The sequence below is a fragment of the Geospiza fortis genome, unplaced genomic scaffold (genome assembly GCF_000277835.1).
Source record: "Geospiza fortis unplaced genomic scaffold, GeoFor_1.0 scaffold80, whole genome shotgun sequence".
Classification (NCBI taxonomy): Eukaryota; Metazoa; Chordata; class Aves; order Passeriformes; family Thraupidae; genus Geospiza; species Geospiza fortis.
This window is the reverse complement of record NW_005054551.1, coordinates 467,447-487,063: the sequence shown is the minus strand read 5'-3', so window position 1 is coordinate 487,063 and position 19,617 is coordinate 467,447. Positions and strand designations below refer to the sequence as shown.

General features: G+C 58.0%; 2 protein-coding genes across 2 annotated transcripts in view; both read left to right on the top strand.

Annotated features, from left to right (window-relative positions):
- The window catches only part of MAST3 (microtubule associated serine/threonine kinase 3), a 25,507-nt gene extending 19,443 nt beyond the window's left edge, over positions 1 to 6,064 (top strand). Inside the window, exon 28 of the mRNA XM_031064047.1 lies at positions 6,058 to 6,064. Within this exon, the coding sequence (XP_030919907.1) occupies positions 6,058 to 6,064 (7 nt within the window). The remainder of the gene's footprint in view (positions 1 to 6,057) is intronic.
- On the top strand, positions 6,058 to 19,364 carry PIK3R2 (phosphoinositide-3-kinase regulatory subunit 2). Its single transcript, XM_005429498.3, has 15 exons — positions 6,058 to 6,781; positions 10,806 to 10,898; positions 11,270 to 11,332; positions 12,275 to 12,406; positions 12,607 to 12,808; positions 13,077 to 13,162; positions 13,434 to 13,539; positions 13,636 to 13,734; positions 13,862 to 14,042; positions 14,227 to 14,352; positions 14,611 to 14,753; positions 14,950 to 15,126; positions 15,347 to 15,418; positions 15,623 to 15,793; positions 16,193 to 19,364. Exons 1-15 carry the CDS (start codon positions 6,442 to 6,444, stop codon positions 16,383 to 16,385), a joined length of 2,184 nt encoding a protein of 727 aa, XP_005429555.1. The 5' UTR covers positions 6,058 to 6,441; the 3' UTR covers positions 16,386 to 19,364.
- The last annotated feature ends 253 nt before the right edge of the window (positions 19,365 to 19,617 follow it).

Sequence of the window (19,617 nt, the reverse complement as noted above, 5' to 3'; positions counted from 1 at the left end):
TCCAGGCTGGCTGCATCCCAGCAGTGCCATCACAGATCCCCCCCCTGTGCCACTGCCCCCACACTGTGACAGTGCAGGGACCCCCCAGCACGGTGCATCCCCATCACCGAGAGTCCTGGGGGTCCCAGCTCTGTTCCCCCTGCCCGGGGGCAGTTCACACCCAGCGGTTCCCAGGCTGGAGCTGGTGCCCCAGGGATGTGCCAGGTTCAGCCCAAGGGTGGCTTTGCACGGCATCCCCCAAGCCCTGGCTCTGGCATGAGCCCCCCCACTGCTTCCCAGGGAGGTTGGCCATTGCATTTCTTCTCTTCCTGGGGATGTTTCTCAGCCCCTTGAGGAGGAAGGTTCCCATGGTCTTGTGCCTCCTCAACTGGGGGTCTGTTATCGATGGGGGATAAAACCAGGGAGCAAAACGGTGGAGAAAAGCGAGCTGTGAGGAGCTGGAGCAGCCCCAGCGTTGCCTTTCAATGGAGCCGAGGCTGCCTCTCCTCCCATTAATGCAGCTTTGATTTCCCAAGCAGCTCTTGGAGCCGCTGGGGAACTGGCCCTGTGACTTTCTCTGTGAGAGCAGAGAATGGAGACAGCTGAGTAAATATAGCCTAAATCACTGCTTTCCTGGCCATTCCCCCACCCTTCCCCGACATGCCAAGGGCTGCTGTGTCCCCGAGGCTGCACTGGGCTCTGCTCTAGCCTTCCACCATGTGGGAAAGTCCAAGGCATGGTTTGGTTTCTTTGGTGGCTCTCTTTGACGTGGGCAGCTCGTGCTTCCATCTGCCTGCGCGGTTCGTGGCACAGCCTCGTTCCTCCTAAAGCTGATTTCTGCCCCAAACCCCAGTGTTCCATACTGAAACCACTGGAACAAGGTTTTAGGCACACAGGAAAATCCTCTGTGCCTGCAGTTGGGTCTGGCTTGGACAAAGGCGCTGGGTTGGAAGGGAGAGCGCGGCTCAGCTGGAATGTGGCGAGGAGCAGAGTGGTTTGCGGAGCCAGTTTGGAGCCGTGTCAGAGCTCTGAGTGCCGGGGTGTGTTTACAATGAAAAAGAGTATTTATAATATCGAGGGCTCTTTTAATTCCTCTGGGAATCTCTGGAGCCGCAGCTTGGAGCTAAAGTAGCTGGGTAATGGAAGATGAAAAGCAGACAGAGGAAGGGATGGTGGATTTCTCAAGTTGGAAGGTCTTGGCTCTCTCACCAATATCCAAATCATGCTGGTCTATTAACTTGGGTGCTTCTTACCTCGTCGGTTACTTCATGTGATTGCTGAGCTGTGCAGAGCTGCTAATAAATCATATAAATTCCAGATACCCTGGGGAATGTGATTTTAAGCAGATAAGTTAGCAAGAGCAGTTGGATTTTTTTTTTTTCATGTACTCAGGTTTTTTTTAGAACTGTAATTTTTTTGCCAAAATACAGCTCCTGGGTTTCTATATTGCTAAAGCCAGCTCCATGAATGCTCCTAAAATGGAATTAGTGTGTTCTTGCTGTGTGGGGGATGGTGTAAGAGCAGCCTGGAGTGAGGTGATGGGGCTGGTGTTGGGTGCTGGGTCCTTCTCTGCCCACTGCCAGCAAATAAAAGTCTCTGGCCACGTAAAAATGTCTTGTAGGCAGGAGGAGAAAGTTTGTGAGGTGGCTGAGAAAGAACAAGCTTCAGCTGGAGCAAGGAAGTTCAGTGTCTCTGGACAGTGCGAGAAGTCTTGGAGTAGGTGTGCAGCCTGAGGTGCTCTCACACTGTCCAGCCTTTGAGCAGGAGGTCTCTGGGACCTCCAGTGGTCTCCCAAAAGTCAGGAAGGTTTTGGTCATCTTGTTTTATTCAACTCCTCGTGTCCCTGTTAATCATGACATTGACCTTTTCAGTGAAATATTTCAGATATTCCTTCACTTCCTCGGGCTTTGGTGAATAAAGCAAGATATTTAATGAAACTCAGGCGTGAGCAGGAGATGCTCAGTGTCCCTGGCAAAGGGTGGCTTGTGGCTGTGGGCAGGAGCTGCTGCTGGCTGGCTGGGAAGCATTTCTGGGGAAAAGAAGAGGTGAAAACAGCCTCGGCTATCCCATGCCTGGCTGGGGCACGGCTCAGGCATAACTCCCCTCCTCCCCTGCAGCTTTTCCCTGTTTGGAAGGAAATACCAGCTGGCTTGGCAGCGCCGTGGCCAGCCCGGGCTCAGCTCTCCCTGCTCCGCTGGCCGCTTCCCCAGGGGCAGCTGCTGGAGCGTGTCCAGCTCCGCTTCCCGCCCGCCCCAGCTCCCTGCAGGCTCTCCCAGCTCCTTCCCCCTCAGCTCCTCGTGGCACTGCCGCCTCTAACGCAGCCTGCCTCATGGCTCCAGCCTCGCCAGACGATTCTCCAGTCATTGTTCCTGCTGGGGAGGCAGCGGGAAGCTGCCTGGGAGCTCAGGGATTTGCTGTGCTGTTTGTCCTGGTTATAAATCAGGGGTTGCCGAGCTCTTGCTCTCTCTGCCACTCGGTGGGCACAGGATAACCCATGATGTGCTTGCCATTGCCAGCTTCAGGAGCTGAGGCCATCAGAGCTGCCCTGGCTGCATGGGTCAGAAGGATGTGATGCAGCAGCAGATGTCACCGTGGCAGGCAATTCCCTGTCCATTTTTATTCCCATCCATCATTGCATTGTTCTATTTTCTCTTTTTGTTAAAGGAAAAGTTTGTTCTTTTTGACGGTAACTTGCAGTTCAAACTCGATATGGTGTTTGTTTTGCTCGCTGAGGATCTGATGTAACTTGGAAAGGTTGGAGCTGCATATACTGGTGTGAGCATATTCTTCTTTTAAATATTTTTATGCATTCTTTCCTCTCTCTGGAAGGAAAGTAACTCAGTCTTGCTTCAAGTCAAGCTGCACTTTGAACTGCATTTGGAACTGGGTTAAAAAGCACAGGAACCACATTTAAAATGTTAAGATGCTTTTATTTATGTGCTGGGCACAGACAAAAAGACTTGTAATGTGTTTTTTGTTTCAAACTGATGTATTAAACAAAGAAAGTATTGACAGCAGTTAATGAATCGAGGGATTGTTTCTGGGCGCTGAGATAGATTTACCAAAGGTATTTAGCTGTCTGATGCATGGGATTTTCAGAGCAGCCTAAGCAAGTGCTCGCCAGCACAGACACACGAGGTTCCTCTCTGAGAGCTGAGCAAAGCTGGAGCTGGGCCCAGCAGAAATCTTTTGGCGAGGTGCTGCCTCTCTCCTGCTCCAAGGTGTGCTTCCAGCCGACAGGCTTGTGCGTGTCCCGGCCTCTCAGCACTGCCTTCTCTCCAAAGAGCTGTTCCAGGGCTTTGGGAAGTGTGTGTTCCCAATCCCCAGAGCTCTGTCAGCTGCTCTCCAAGGGAGCAGCTCAGCCAGGGAAGCCTCTGCAGGACAGAGGACAACTGTTGCCGCTGGAGAGGATGGTGCTGGCATTCGCCATGAGGATTTGAGTCTCTTGGGGAGCTCCTCACTCATGTTCATGAGCACTCAGTGCCCACCTGGGCTGAGTGTGGGGAAAGCAGGTGAGGCTTCTCCAGGAACAGCCTGGCTCTGAGTTCTCTGGATTTTTCATGTGCCCAGTGACCCACTGGGACGTGGGGAGCGTGGTGGCACAGAGCTGTGCCTGCATTCCCACCCCAGGGAAGAAGGTTGTGAAGGAGTCAGTTGGGAGAAGCTGCGGGACCTGCTCTTTGGAGACACTTGGTGCTCCAGAGTCACTCTCCTCTTCCCACCCCTCCACGCAGATCTGCTTTTAAAAGCTACTGAACGAGTTTGCCAGGCCTGAGCGTTTTGTCCTTCCAGCCTCTTCAGCTGCACCAGCTTGTCGGAGACGCCTGGAGTCGGGGCTGGGATCCGCGGGTGGAAGCTGGGGGGGTGCCTGTGGGGGAGCCCTGCCCCTGCTGGGGTTGGGCTCTGCTGCCTCTGGGTGCACTCTGGAGTCTGTCCTCTCCAGGAGAAGCCACTCTGGGGTCTGTCCTCCCCGGGAGGAGGGGGAGCTGCCAGCGCCGTGCCCAGCGGGCACTCAGGCCCTTGGCATGCAGACAGTGTCCCCGGCACGGCGACTCCGCTCTGGGGGACCCTGACAGGCAGCACTCAGAGGGGCAGCCAGTGAGCCTGGTCATAAATCTCTCTTTATGCTCTGGATTATGAAGTAATATTTTCCTGGCTGGTGCTGGTTGGATTGGGGAAATGTGGGCTCTGCTGCGAGTTCCTTGCAGCCACTATCCCAGCACGACGGGAGCTTTCACAGCTGCCATGCTGGGCTGTGCTGCTTCCCCTGTGAACATCAGAAACCTCTGTAGGGTCTCTCCATGAATTCTGCAGTCTGGTGTTGCTCCTGGAGTTCTGGAGAAGCTCTCCAGCAAGTTGGATCAGGCTCAATCCTGTTCCCCACCCGCCTCTGGCCGCAAGTGCCTCACCTCCCCGCGGGCAGTGCCTGTTCATTCATGGCAAAGACAGCCCGGCTGGGACGCCTGCCCGAGCTCAGGCAGGCGGTGCGGGCTCTGGCTGCTGCACAGGTTTCCTGTGCCATGGCCTCTTTGTGCCTTTTGTCCTTGTCAAGGGAAGGAGCCCTGGTGCTGAGCTGGAGAGCCTGGCTGTGAGAGGTGGGGCTGGCTCCTCTCTCGGGGGACTCACCCCGATCCCAGACTTTGTGGCAGCACGTGCAGATGTGGTGACACGTGCAGGGGTGATATAGCACGTGCAGGAGGAAAGAGGGATTTGTAGCTGATATGAACTGTAAAGTGTAACTGGCCCGGAAGGGTTATTTTGAAATCCTGCAGATCACCACCGTTGGTGCCTGTCACAGAGTCCAACCGGCAGTCAGAGCAGGCCTGGCTTCGTGCCATGCTTGGTTGTTCACTGACCCCTCTGGGAAGAGTGTCCTGGCTCCCTTTGCCTCCTCACATCCCTCTGCCCAGCCTCCCACAGCCCTGAGAAGCACCTTCCTGCTCGATAATAGTTTTCAGATGAGACTCAAGAGTCTGAGCTGGGTTTGGTGGTTTCTGGGCCAAAACAGCTCAAGCCTTTAACAAGACCTGCAGCATTTGAGCAGGCCCAGGGTGTCCCTGGGAAGGCTGGGTTCTGGCTGCCCCGGTGCCTTGCAGGTCCGGTCCTCGGCCACATGCCGTTTCTGCGGGAACCAGAACTCTGGGATTTGCCTGAGGGAAGTGGAAAACTGGCCTGTGCAGCCAGGAGGGGATGGGAAAAGAGGACGTGCCTGGCTGGTGGGAATGTCCTGGCTCGTACATCTCTTCAACAACATGTTATAACCCAGGTTTATTCTTTTTTGGTGGATTTCTGGGCAGGGCAGGCAGCATATTCAATTTCTCTCTGAATAGCTGAAAGGCAGTTAGGAGCTCTAAGTAGACTTGAAGGCTTCTAAAGATTATTTTAACTCCTTTTGCCTCCATCTCTGCGAAAAGAACCTGTGCCTGCACTTGATGCTGCTGCTGCTGCTTTTGAAAAGTTCAAAAATTGACTTTTTGCTCAGAGCAAAGCTTTGAAGTGCTGTTCTGTGGGAATGGCAGTGCATCTCGAAAGCCTTTTGCTGAAAGCGTGGTTAACCTACATTTGTGGGCAGCTCCCTTCAGAAGATGCCTTTGTGGGGGATTGCATGGCAAGATGTAAAGGTGAACTGTGAAATTTAATCGATTTAACAAGGGAAGGTTAAATCTGTTTGTTCTGCTCCCATTCAGGGCCTGCAGCTGGTGGGTGCAGGGTCACCCTTTTCTGTATGCAAAAGTTATCCTGCATAAAGGCTGTTTTGTCCCACTTGTTGTCTCCTTGTTTGCATAAGTGCTGCGAGGAGGGTAAGCTGAAGAAGCAGGGGTGAACCTCTTTAAGATGCAGAGCTGGTGCCTGGCTGTAGCAGAGAGGAGGCAGCGTTCCTGCCCGCAGCCACTGGCTCCTCGCTTGCTTTTGGGAGTGTAAATCGGGATTAGCATGCCCTGCTTGGATCCAGGGCTCTGCTAGGTAGGAGAGAAACGAGTCCTGCCTCTCTCAGGTGAACTCCTGGTTTGAATGTTGGCATGTCAGGAGGGCGTGGGGTGCCTGGCTGTGCAGTGACAATTCTTCTTCTCTTTGCAGGCACTAGAAAGAGGAACATAGCGTGCCACGCTGTTCCAGGCTGGAAGCCTACTGTGCTTTTCCTCCCCAGACTCCAAGAGACTGGCTTTTTTGGTGAAACAGACCCTGATCTTGGGTTTCCTCGCTGCATGCCCACTCACCAGTGCTGGATTATGTTTGTCTCCTTCTCCCTTTGCTCCATAATTTGGCTGAATCGTGGTTTCAAGCTGAGGAAAAGGGGCTGCACCTAAGCGCTCCTGGGCACCCAGACCAGGCTCCTGGGGTGCCAGTTCACACAGAGACAGTTCAGAGTGCTGATGGGGGAGAGCTGCCTCTGAGGGCCCTCCTCTCCCACCTGGAACGTGCTGCCTCACCCTTCAGAGCCCTTCTCCCCTGGCAGAGAGGATGGGCAGCACCGACGGCTTCCAGTACCGCGCGCTCTACCCCTACCGCAAGGAGCGCGAGGAGGACATTGACCTGCTGCCCGGGGACATCCTGGTCGTGAGCAAGGGGGCCCTGCAAGCCTTGGGCTTCAAAGATGGAGATGAGCAGACCCCCAATCAGATCGGGTGGATCCTGGGCGTCAACGAGCGCACCAAGCAGAAGGGGGACTTTCCTGGCACCTACGTGGAGTACGTGGGGCCGGTGAAAATCGCTGTCCCCTCACACCGGCCCCGGGTGCAGAGCCCCCTCCCTGCCACACCTGGGGCCAGTGGTGGCCGGCTGCCCGAGGCTCTGGAGCAAGGTAAGCCCTGCTGTGTGCCCTGTTGCTCTGGGACACCTCCACAGTCTTGCTGTGTGACTGGCTTTGTAGGACAGCGGTGAAACTCTCAGCTCAGCAGCACTGGGTTGCCCCAGCAGCAGCAGTACAGTTGAGTCACAACCAAAAGCCAGCCTCTCTCAGTGCTGGCCCAGAGGAAAGCACTTTGTTCCTCCAGCTTGTCAGTCTGCTCAGCAGAGCTTCCTGGGGCAAGCTTTGTCCCACTCTTACATCTCCAAGATCCTTCTCCCCCTCTGTTCTGCAACCAGCCAGGATCCCCATGGTCCCTCTCCCTGCTCCACTGAGTTTTGCCAGGCTCCCTCCCTTCAGGATAAGTCCTGACCTCTCCCAACCACCACCTCCCCGCCCCTGCAGCGCCTGGGGCAGTGCTCCCTGCCAAGAGCTGCTCAGCCCTGCTGAGAGACACAATTACTTGTCTCTGGGCAAGAGGAGAAAAGTCAGGGTCTAAAAGAGTTCTTCTGAGAACTGGAGCTAATTGCTTGTCTGCCTGGCAGCCAGCCCACCCCGCGGGTCGCAGAGCCCTCGCTGGGGCCAGGCAGCCACACTGGGGCTGGGCATGGGCTGTCCTGCACCTGCAGCTGCCTCCCAGCCCGCCTGGCCTTGGCACAGACCCGGGCTGGGAGAGCCAACGTGCCTCAGCCCTGCCTGTGGAGCTGTGGCAGCTGCCTGCTCTCAGCCTGTTTGTTTGGCTCCCAGGCACATAAACCCTGTGGCCAGGGCTCAGCAGCCCCCCAGGGTTTCCCCCTTCTACTCTTCCTTTGTGAGACCCCCACCTGCAGTGCTGAGTCTGGGTCTGGACAAGGCAAAAAAATGTGGGCCTGTTAGAGTGAGTCCTGAGGAGGCCACAGAAATGCTCCTAGGGCTGGAGCCAGGCTGGGAGAGCCGGGGGTGTTCACCTGGAGAAGAGAAGGCTCTAGGAGACCTTATTGTGGCCTTCCAGTACTTCTATAAAAGAGGGAGAGAGGCTTATACAGACAGATAGTGATAGTACAAGGGGGAAGTTTTAAATTAAAAGAGGGAGAGATTTAGATTAGATGTTATGAAGAAATTCCTGACTGTGAGGGTGGTGAGGCCCTGGCACAGGTTTCCCAGAGCAGCTGTGGCTGCCCCATCCCTGGAAGTGTTCCAGGTCAAGCTGGATGTGGCTTGGAGCAACCTGATCTAGTTGAGGATGTCCCTGCACAAGGCAGGGGGGTTTTAATGGGTGATCTTTTAAGGTCCCTTCCAATCCAAACCATTCTGTGATCCTCTGGGGGGTGACAGCCACACTTGGCCTTCCCATGCCTTGCAGGAGATCTCGTGCTGGTGTACATGGGAGTAGTGGGGTCGGCAGCAGGAGCTGGAGAGTGCCAGGGAACGCTCCCAGCTGGCAGTGCTGCATCCTCCCCATCCCTCTCTGCCTGGGAGCCACGGCTACCCCAGCAGATGCTTCTGGCTGTGTGAAAACACCTCTGGGGTCTTACGAAACCAGGGTTGTGGGGCTGGTGCAGCTCCCTGCAGCTGCCTCCTGCTCCCGGAGCCGGAGGGGCGGCCCCAGGAAACATCTCCACAGGGTGGGAATGCGGCCGGGCCCTGCTGCGTTTGGGTTGGCAGGAGAGCCTGACCTGAGTCATCTCGCTTGCAACCTGCCTTTCCAAGAAAGCTGCTCCTCTCAGGAGCCTGGGATGTGCTCTGTGCTGCTGGGATGTGCTCTGTGCTGCGTGTGCTGGCCTTGCCTGCACGGTGCTCCCTCGGGGGCTGGATTTCTGCCCTCCTTGGCTCTCCCCTCTCCTCAAGGGGGCTTGGTGGAGGTGTGTCTGGGTGGTCAAAGCCACTGGTGGGGTCTCTGGGAGATGGAATAAGATACATGCCAAAGCTCCTGAAGCACAGCAAAGACAAATTTGGGAAGGAAGCCAAAAGCCAGCCTATCTGCATCATGCCCAGGGATGGAGGGTGGGGTACCAGGGCACGTGAGATCAGCTTTGTCCCACTCTTACATCTCCAAGGTCCTTCTCCCCCTCTGTTCTGCAACTAGCCAGGATCCCTGTGGTCCCTCTCCCTGCTCCACTGAGTTTTGCCCTGTCCCTGCCCCCTGTGGGGCCATCCCCAGAGGTAACCTCCACTCAGGGTATAGGCAGGGCCTGCAGGGAGGCAGTTCAAACACCCAGAGCCATTTTGCACTCAGCCTGCTGGTTTGATCCCTCTATGGGCCATTCACTTAAGAGCTGGACTTGAAGATCCTTGTGGTTCCCTTCCAGCTCAGGATATTCTGTGATTCTTTATTTCTGTATTCTGCTGGTGAGACACATTTTTGCAATGGAAAAACCGTATTTGAGCCAAGCCTGTCTTATTTCTTCACGGTGTGCACTTTAGGAGGTGCAGAACCATCTCCTGGCAGCCCCACGAAGCTCCTTCCCTGCTTCCCAGCTCCTGCCCTGGCTGGCAGGGACCCCTGAGCCCCTCAGTGTCACTCGTGGAGCAGGGCCAGCCCCACAGCTGTCCCGGGAGCGGCGAGACCCAGCGCGTTGTGCCTCTGGATTTACGAGCTGCTGGTGTTTGCCTTCCGCAGAGAACACGAGCGGAAAATGCGGCTCGGGAATATTTCCGCAGCTGCCCGGGCCGTGCTGTGAGCAGCCTTGTTCACGGCAGCCCAGCCCGGAGGCCCGGCAGGCTCAGGAGTTGCTGCTGGCTCCCCGCTCCGTGCCTGACAAAAAAAGACAAGCTGCTGCCTGCTGAAGCAGCACATTCCCGGCTGGGCCACGTGGGCAGCGCCAGTATTTACTCTCCCTTCAGTCCTTCCCAAGGGTCAGGCCGGGAGCTGCCAGCCTGGAAGTTTGCCTGCAGCTTCCCCACACCGACCCACACCGTGCCCAGGAGCTCGCTCCAGTGTGGGATTGTCCCCTCTCCCAGCAGCACAGGCCTTTACAGAGCTGCTGGGTGCCTGACCCCTGTGCTTCCCTTCCCTTCCCCTCCCTTCCCATGGCTGTTCTGTCTCCCCTCGAGGCCGTGGGTGCAGGAGGCTGAGCTGGGTGCGCAGTTCCAGCTTGCTGCGCCTTGTGGTGAGACCACACCAGGCGAGTTCGGGTCAGATCCATGACAACGGAGCTGTTTCGCAACGGGGAGCAGGCTCTTGGCTCTGCCTCTGCAGAGTGGAGTGTGCTGGGTGTCCTCACCCACTGCGGGCTCCCCAGGGTCTGCCAGGTGCTGTGGACCAGCCTGGAGGAACCTCCTGCTCTGGCTGGTGCTGCTTTGGAAGCGGGATGGAGCCTGGCACCGCTCATCCGTCGGCAAACCTCCTGCTGGCAGCTCCTCAGCCAGGCCTGCGTGCTCCTGCCCCGGCATGCACAGGGGAGGGGGGTGCCTGCAGCCAGAACCTCAAGATTTTCTGGAAGTGGCAGTGATGCGGGGCTGCAGATCCCCCAGGAATGGGGGGATGCTGGTCCCGTGCCACGGGCTGTCTGTGCCCTGTAGCAGCTTGCACAGAGGCTGTGGGCTCACGGGGAGGGGGAGGCACAGGGCCCGTTTCCATGTTAAACGAGCAATCAAGGGCAGGAATTTGCTGACACGGCGTTCTGTCTGAATCGCTGGATTAATCACAGCTCACCACGACGAGCAGAGCGAGCTCCCTGGCCCCGCTCCGCTGCCAGCCCTACGCAGCCCCTGTGCTGGGCAGGGACCCAGCCCTGAGCTCCAGGAGCCCTGGTAACCCCTGTGCTGCCTGCCCGGGGGGGGTACGGGTCCCCAGGGGGGTGGGCTCTGTCTCCAGGCCTCTGCACAGAGCAGCAGCTATCTCCCTGTGCACACCCAGTCAGGGCTGGAGCTCAACAAGCGCTGGCTCCTGGGCAGGTTCCTTGCAGGCTGCCTGCTGTGTTTGCCTCAGCCACAGCCTCACAGTGGGAGCCACAGCTTTCCTTGCTCCTGTTGGGAGTTGCCTGGGCTGTGCCATGGCCCAGCTCTGCTGCTGAGGGCTGAGCTGGTGCTGAGCCCTTCTCTCCCTCCCTCTCCCCAGGGTCTCCTCTCCCAGACGTGCAGGAGCAGTTCAGCCCTCCCGAGATTGCTCCGCCGCTCCTGGTGAAGCTGGTGGAAGCTATTGAGAAGAAAGGTAAGGGGGCAATGCTGAGCACTGGGGATGCTGATACACCCCAAAACCCCACAATGAAACCTGAGTTCTGTGGGACACACAGGACACAGCTGCTCTCATCTTCCTCCCTGGGCTGAGCTGCTGAGGCCCGTGAGGGTGTTTGATTTGGGTACCTACACGCACTGGGTGGGTGCTGTGGTTTGGGAAGTGCTTCCAGCCTGGATCTGTGCCATGGTGGAGAGATGGGGCCACTGAACTGAGTGTCCTGGGGGCCAAGGGGGCTGCAGCAGGGGGTTGGCTTGGACACCATCCATGCCTGGCCATGCCACAACCCAGCTGGCACTGAAACAGTGCCTGTGCTGGAGCTGACAGCAGTGTCCCCCCTTCTGCAGGGCTGGACAGCGAGATGTTGTACAGGACATCTGGCTCCGAACTGAGGCAGGCGCTGAGAACCGGTAAGAACCAGCTCGGCGCGGTGGAGGCGAATCGGCTCAGATGGAGGAGATTAGTGGATGTGACAGTGCCAGCAGTAATGCAATCCAGGCCAGGCTCGCCTGTCCCCGGCAGTTCCTGACTCCCTGCACGCTGCCTCTGGGGCTGGGCTGTCCCCATCCCACCACGTCCTTGTCCTGCGTGGAAGGGATGGGACAGGGGGGATCCCTGGCACCATCCATGGAGGGCTGGCTCAGAGACTGGCAGGCAAACAGCTGAACCCCTGTGCCTGTCCCCTGCTGTCTTTGGGGTGCTCTGCTGATGGGCTGGTGGAGGCTTCTCTGGCTCTGTCATGCCACTAATAAGCAGGGGAGGATCTTTGAGCTCGGCTTGGTGGCTGGAGCTGATGTCTGTGCTGGGGAGCCCTGGGAGCTGTCTGCCTCTCGGCTGGGCTGGGGCCTCATCCGGGACCATGCTGGCAAGTCTCCTCCTGCAGACGTTCCTGCAAACCCCAGCTACACAGTGCTGCCAGGCTGGGCTCTTGGGACAGACTTTTTGTGCTTCCCAAAATCCTGTGTTCGAGGGAGGTGTTTGTTCTGTTGCATCCAGTGTGTGGCTGCTCAGTCTGAGCTCGACTCTTGCTGGCAGTGGAGAGCAAAACTCTCACCCAAACTATACCTGCTCAGAATTCTTGTGTTGGGGCTCTGGGCAAAGGTTGTGGGTACCCAGAATGACCTCTGCCCTCTCCCAAGGGGAACTGCAGAGCCAGATTATTTCTGGGGTGCACATCGTCTGTCACATGAGCTGCCTAAGGGCTGCCTGAGCTCCCTCGTGGTGCTGATGAGCTCTCATGATAGCTGGCTGCTGTGTGATGGTTTCTGGGATGGGTGTTGGCAGCACCAGAGCTGCCAGCTGAGTGCCCAGTGCTGTGTCCACCCTCCCATGGGAAATCTGTGCCCTGATAGATTGGACCCTGGGTGACCTGGAGCCCCTGGACGTGCACTCCCTGGGCGAGGCACTGCGAGGTTACCTGCAGGACCTGCCCTCCCCCGTGGTGCCAGTGTCAGTGCATGGAGATATCCTTCGCATCCTGCAGGGTAAGGGCCTCTGTGGCTGCCTTGGGAATGGGTGCCTGGCTGGGGTGGACGCATCTGGGATATTAAAATGAGCCCTGTACCTATGGGGCCTGGCACATGGCCCCCAGTGCTGACAGCACTCCTGTGCTGTGACGCAGCAGGAGCGTGGAGAGTGGTGCCGGCTGTCCCAGCTCTTCCCTCGTGTCTTGTTCTCTCCCCAGAGATCCCCCAGCCAGAGAATTGCCGGAAGCAGCTGCTGCTGGCCCTGGAGTCGCCTGCGGTCCCGCTCCAGAACACGCTCACCCTGCAGTTCCTGCTCCGGCATCTGGGGAAGGTATCGCAGCAGGCCGAGAGCAACAGCCTCCACCCTCGGGCCCTGGGAGAGATCTTCGGCCCCCTGCTCCTCCGGCTGCCCGGCGCCAGGTACGTCAGGCTTTTGGTCCCAGCAGTGTTCCCAGCTCCGGCCACTGTGCCTGCCAGGACAAGGAGTCCAGCCCCTGCTGGGCTGCACGTGGGATTAAACTGCTGGCAGCACACAGAGGTGGGACTCAAGCCGGGACAGAGCCCTTGCTGCCCTATCAGCCTGGGGTCTGGCAGCTAGGATGAACCAGCTGACCCCAGGGGATGTGGGAGCAGTGCCATGTTGTACCCCACAACTGCTGTTCTTGACTTGTCTCTTCTCTCCCTGCAGCCCAGAGCTGAGCCCTGACTTCTCCGTGCTGTTTCTGGAGACACTTCTTCAGACGAAGGAGCTGGAGCCAGAACAATTGCCTCCAGGTACTGAGATACCCCTTCCCTGGGGCCTGAGGCACTGGCATTTGTGGGTGTGGACTCTCTTGCCCCCGTGATTGGGTTGCTCAGGGTGTTTTGATAGCCTGGAGGCCAGCTTAAGGTATTCAGCTGCTGGTGATGTGCCTGGAGCAGCTCCAGGAAACGTGGTGGCCAAGGGGCCTTCCTGGGCCAGTCACTGCAGGGAGGGGGACTCAAGAATTGCCAGTGAGGAGCTGGGATTTGGGCTCACCCTGTTTCATCCCTCCTCCTCTCACAGCCCTGCCTCCCAAGCCACCGAAGCCGAAGCCCAGCACAGCCAGCCTGGCCAACGGGAACAACGCGCCCTTGCAGGACGCCGAGTGGTACTGGGGGGACATTTCCAGGTAAGGGGGCGACTGGCAGCTCACACCTGGGGTGCCCTGTCCATCAGGTGAGCCTTGGGGCCGCCTCCCAGGCCGTGACAATCCTGTTCCTCGCAGGGAGGAGGTGAATGAGAAGCTCCGGGACACACCAGATGGGACCTTCTTGGTGCGTGATGCCTCCAGCAAGATCCAGGGGGAATACACGCTCACGCTCAGGTAGGGCTTTGGGATCCCCTGGGAGCCTCAGGGGTGCAGCTCGTGGGACATGTCCCTGTGCTTCCAGGGATGCCAAAGTCTCTGGCTGGGGTGGTGCTAAGTGCCCTCTCCTCTCCCCTGCATACAGGAAGGGAGGCAATAACAAGCTGATCAAGATCTTCCATCGGGAAGGCAAGTACGGCTTCTCGGAGCCCCTGACCTTTGGCTCGGTGGTGGAGCTCATCACCCACTACCGGCACGAGTCACTCGCCCAGTACAACGCCAAGCTGGACACCAGGCTGCTCTACCCCATCTCCAAGTACCAACAGGTGAGGCCTGTGCTGCAGGGACGTGGCTGACAAGCCCAGCCTGAGCCAGGGGTGTTTGTTCATACATCCCTGCCTCTTTGGTAGATGATAATGTCCCATCCCTCTCCCTGTGCTGGAATGTTTTGTTGTGGGGTTTTGTGGGACCAGCTGGAGCAGGTCCTGACTGAGGCTGTGCTTTTGGCAGGACCAGGTGGTGAAGGAGGACAGTGTGGAAGCTGTGGGGGAGCAGCTGAAGGTTTATCACCAGCAGTACCAGGACAAGAGCTGGGAGTACGACCTGCTGTATGAGGAGTACACACGTACATCCCAGGTATGTGGGCACTGCCTGAGACCCCCAAGGGCTGCTCTGTCACCCCCTGAGTGCTGGCAGCCATCCTGTGTGCCCAGGGGGGACCAGAGATGGGGCACCTGTTGCCTCATTTGTCAGCTCATGGACAGGCACTCCTCAGAGGAAGGGCTTTGAAGGGGATATTTTGCCTGCAGCAAGGACAGAGTGCTTTGGGGAAGTTAAAAGAGGAGATGCAAATGTGAAGAAATGTTTCTCAGCTTTCCCCTCCCTTGTTCCCAGGAGCTGCAGATGAAGAGGACGGCAATCGAGGCCTTCAATGAAACGATCAAGATCTTTGAGGAGCAGTGTCAGACACAGGAGAAGTGCAGCAAGGAGTACATCGAGCGCTTCCGGAGGGAGGGCAACGAGAAGGAGGTGCAACGGTGAGGATGGGGGTGGTGGTGGCCTGCCCTGCCTGGAGAAGGGCCCCAGGGGCTGCAAGGATCCTCCTGGCTCAGCACAGAGCCGAGGCACGTGGACTCCTTGTCTCTCCAGCAGCATGCTGTGGGCTGGAGCTGGCAGGCTGCCTCCTCCGCCTCCCCCACCCTGGCTCACAGCCTAACCCCCCCCTTCCCCCAGGATCCTCATGAACTCGGAGAAGCTCAAGTCCCGCATCACAGAGATCCACGACAGCAAGATGAAGCTGGAGCAGGACCTGAAGAAACAAGCCTCGGAGAACCGGGAGATCGACAAGCGCATGAACAGCCTCAAGCCAGACCTGATGCAGCTGCGCAAGCTGCGGGACCAGTACTTGGTGTACGTAGTGCCCCTGCAGCGCTTCCCGGGAGCCATCCGGCTGCCTCCCCCAGGGCTCCGGGGCTCGTTGGACCGGCTCGCAGCCCGCTGTGGGCTGGAGCTGCTCCCGCAGCGCGGCCTCGGGGCTCGGCGCTCCCCGGCAGCGGCGGCTGCTGCCCTCTGGTGATGGCCGCGCCCGGGGCTCGCTGCAGCCGTGCTCAGCTCTGCCCTCCTCCCCCAGGTGGCTGACGCAGAAGGGTGCCCGGCAGAAGAAGATCAACGAGTGGCTGGGCATCAAGAACGAGACAGAGGAGTGAGTGTGCTGCTTGTGTGCTGTTGGATTTGGGGGATGTGGGAGCACAGGCTGTGCAGCTGGTTCTGCTCATGCTGTGGGCACATCCCAGCTCCCTGCCTGGAGGCTGAGGATGTCTTCCCTGCCAGATGAAGCAGTGTGGGGAGATGTGGGGGCCACACACCCAAATTTAGGGAACCTGACCCTGCCTGTGCTCGATTGCAGTCAGTACTCCATGATGGATGACGAGGAGGAGCTACCCCACCACGAGGAGAGGACGTGGTATGTGGGGAAGATCAACCGTGTGCAGGCAGAGGAGATGCTGTGTGGGAAACGGGACGGCACCTTCCTGATCCGTGAGAGCAGCCAGAAGGGGTGCTATGCCTGCTCCGTGGTGTGAGTATCCCTGTGCACGTGGGCTGGGGTGGGATGGGTGGGGTGGAATCCATGGGATGAGATGGGTTGGGATGGGATCCATGGGATGGGATGGGATGGGATGGGATGGGATGGGATGGGATGGGATGGGATGGGATGGGATGAGATGGGATGGGATCCCTGGAATGGTATGGGATCCATGGGATGAGATGGTATGGGATGGGATGGGATGGGATGGGATGGGGCTGGCCCAGGTTGTGTTCCTCCATTGCTCCACCCTCCCCTTACCATATGCTGGAGGTGACAGCTCCCATCTGCCTTGGCTTCTCCTGCCAGGGCCAGGTGTTTATGGTGCTTTGGTGCCCCTGCCTGTGCTCCCCTGTCCCACTGCTGATCCAGGCTCCCATGTCTCCCTGGCAGGGTGGATGGTGACACCAAGCACTGCGTGATCTACAAGACGGCGACGGGCTATGGGTTTGCTGAACCCTACAACCTCTACGCCTCCCTCAAGGACCTGGTCTTGCACTACAAGCACACGTCCCTGGTGCAGCACAATGACTCCCTGAATGTCACGCTGGCTCACCCGGTCCTTTCCCAGCCACCAGCCAGATGAGCAGCCCATGCAGAACACAACAGCTGCCTTCAGCTTCTCCCCAGGGCGCTGCTTTCTGGCTCTGGACTCTTGCACCCTGTATAGTTGAGTCTCTGTGCTCCTGCTCCTTCAGAGCCTCTGAGATGTCTGTGACCGTTTCTGATGTCCCTCTTGGTCAGTAGCTGAAACCCGTGTTGGCTGATGGGACAGAAAGGCTGGGCTGTAGATTTGCAGTGGGCTCCAGCCTCTAGGAGGTGGGATCCAGTTGTGATTGAATTGCTGGGGGTGAGCACAGCCCCCTCCCCTTCCCTGACAAGCAGGTCAGATCCCCTTCTTGCTGGCAGGTTGCCCCGCTACGCATCACTGTAGAGCTTTGGTTCTTGATCCCTCGGTGCTGTGGCCGAGGGGTTCCCTGCCTGGACGCCTGAGGAGGCAGAGGAGGAGGAGGAGCTCCACTGAGTGTGTGCATCCTTCACTCTCACTTCCCTCGGTGGCCTCGCAGGCTGTGATGGTGTCTGGTACGAGGGGCACTGCTCTTGCATGCAGAGACACATTTAGGAAGGAGAAACCTCATCCTCAGTGGGGCTCCCTGGCTGAGATCTTCGCTCCGTGCTGTGCCCCACCTGGCCGCCATTCCCTCTTGTCATAACCACCTCTGGAGTGTTGCTGCCTGGGCTGGGAGGATCTGCTTAGCCATGAATCTCCCACCTTAGCTGTGCCAACGAAGCTGTGAAATCCGTGTTGGTACCCGTGTTTTCCTGGCAGGATCTGTGGCATGCACAGCTCGTTGTTTCCGGCCGGTCTCGGTGACTCTCTGCACACGTAACCCATTGAAGCTGACTGTAGCTCTGTAAATATGGTTCTTTTTGTGACCAGCTGCTCCCCTGGTGCTGGTGTTTGCTGAGCCCCCAGTGCCACCCCCAGCGTGGGCAGCAGCTGCCAGGCTGCCACAGCCCCGGGCCCTGCAGCTGAAGCAGGAGAGGGCTGGAGTCCAACGCACACTACAAGCCCTACCTGGAATGAAGGACCTCTCTGCTGCAGGAGGACACATCTGTGGGGCCCAGGGCATGCTGAAATGTATCTGCATGATGGTGAACTATGTATGCAAAGCACTTAAATCATGGATACTGTATGGGGCCGGGGCAGGGCTGCCCACCGCAGCTGGCTGCTGCAGGCAGGGCGCTGTGTCCGAGCTCAGAGGGCCCCAGGGCAGCCCAGGTGGGCCTGGAAGAGCTTTAAAAGCTGAGCTGAGAGTTGAAGCCATAGTGGCATTTGCTTTCCTGGGTTATCTCAGCTGCCTGGCTGGAGGAGAGCATTCTTGATCCTCTTGATTTGCCAGAGTGGCTCATGCCCTCTCTGAGGCTCCTCCTTGGGACAGGCAGGTGGGTGCCGTGGACTTCAGCACTTCTGTTTCCCGTTGCAGTTTGGGTTCTGCTGATCCATGGGGTGCTCTGTGCTCATGCTGTGCCTGCATCCTGTCCTTGATGTGCCACCTGCGTTGGGGACTGCACTGTCCCTCCCTCCCTGGCCAGCTCTGCTGCTTTGCCTTGCTCTGGCCTTGTCCCCAGATCCTTCTGGAGCTGGGGCTGCTGGAGCAAACATCCCATTCCTGTTGCTTGTGGCAGCTCTCCTCTGCTCAACTGTACAGCCCCATTCCCTGCTCTGCATGTTCTCTCCAGGCCTTGGGGCCTGGTTTTTGGGTCTGGTTTGTCAGTGTTTGGTGCTCAGGTGCAGGCAGTGGGGCAGGGGAGGCTGTGGTTGGCTTCGGGGATCACTTGGGAAAAGCTGCCAGGGATGAGTAAGGGAATCATTTGGACTTGGCCACGTGAGAGATGAGGGCACGTGGGACTGGGGCAGGGAGGCTCAGTCCTCACAGCTCCATCCAGAGGCCTGTGGAGTGACCAGGGGACTGCACCAACACTCCAAAGCTCTGACAGTGTTCCACACCTTTACAGCCTGGGGACTCTGCTGGTCCTGTGCTTGTCCCTGCACTTCCAACCCATCCCCAGGTCACAGGACAGATGGGATCCTCAGCCCCTCATCCCATGGGCTCCTCCACCACCACCCCTAAATGTGAGCTTGGGGCCAGTCCTGCCTTGGGGGGATTGCTCCCTGCTCATGCCAGGACCTGCTGAGCATCTGGAAGTCTCAGCTTGAAGCTGTCACCCGTCAACACTCGCTTGGTGCTCACCTGGCTTTGCTGCCCAGGGAAATTCCAGCTTCACTTCATCCTGTGTTTTTCTCCTTTTGGCTGAATTTCTGTTGTTCTCCCCGTGCTGTCCCTTCCTGCTGTCCAGCCACAGCCCAAGGTGGGGTCACAGTCACCCCTCTTGCAGCACTGCCTTCCCTGCCTGCTGGCAGCCTGTCCTTGACAGGGCGCTGCTCACAGGGTCCTGTGTACGACGAGGAGGAAGATGCCCTTCCCCAGGGCTGCCTTTCCCTGACGGTGCTTCACTCAGCTCCTTGAACAGCAGCTTTCCCCTGCTCTCCCCGGGCTGGGCTCCCCCAGCATTAAAAGCTCGTTGTGATTTGTCCTTTGCTGCTTTGGCTCGTTCTGAACCCGGCCGTGTTTTGAGGCTGTGCTTTGCTGCTTGTGACGCCCGCGTCCCCCAGCCGAGCCACCCGCCCGCGTCCCGTGGGTGCCACATGGCTGTCCCTGCTCCCCGGGGCGCAGTATGGGGCTTGTCCCTCCTGTCCCTGCTCTGGGGGGGCTCCCCCGTGTAACCCCCAAGGTGCCAGTGGAGGCTTTGTGCTCGGAGAGGACGTGGTGGCTGCGTGAGGTTTTAGTTTCTAGGTATATGCAATAAAGAATAACCTGCCCCCCGAGCTGTCCGTTACCAGCAGTAGTGCTCTCTGCTCTTTCTGTTGATGTTTACTAATGTAAACCCAGTATTTGTTACTGTAAGAGGATTTTTTTTTTTGTACGGTACTTCGAAAAAACCCACAAAAAACAACCAAAAAAAAAAAAAGGAGAGAAATAAACAAAATAAACAGAGTTAATGAAGCAGGCTGCTGGATTGCTGTGGGAGGTTGTGCGGGGGCAGGAGAGCGGTGGGGCCGTGCCCCAGTTCCTGGGCTGGGTGCAGGATGTGACCCATCGCGCCAGGATTGTGCTCCCCGGGTTTGTAGGGCTGGGACGCGTGGGGACGAGGGCTGAGAAAGGGCCGGAAACAGCGGCTACAAACGGGGGAACCACGAGGTTCCCGTGATTGAACTCGGGGTGCCTCGGGCTGCAGCCACCGGAGCTGCCCCG

Coding starts and splice junctions, on each gene's coding strand:
- PIK3R2 (XM_005429498.3), top strand. CDS start 6,442: ATGGGCAGCACCGACGGCTTCCAGTACCGCGCGCTCTACCCCTACCGC. Junction 12,407..12,606: donor TATCCTTCGCATCCTGCAGG/GTAAGGGCCTCT, acceptor TTCTCTCCCCAG/AGATCCCCCAGCCAGAGAAT. Junction 14,043..14,226: donor CCATCTCCAAGTACCAACAG/GTGAGGCCTGTG, acceptor TGCTTTTGGCAG/GACCAGGTGGTGAAGGAGGA.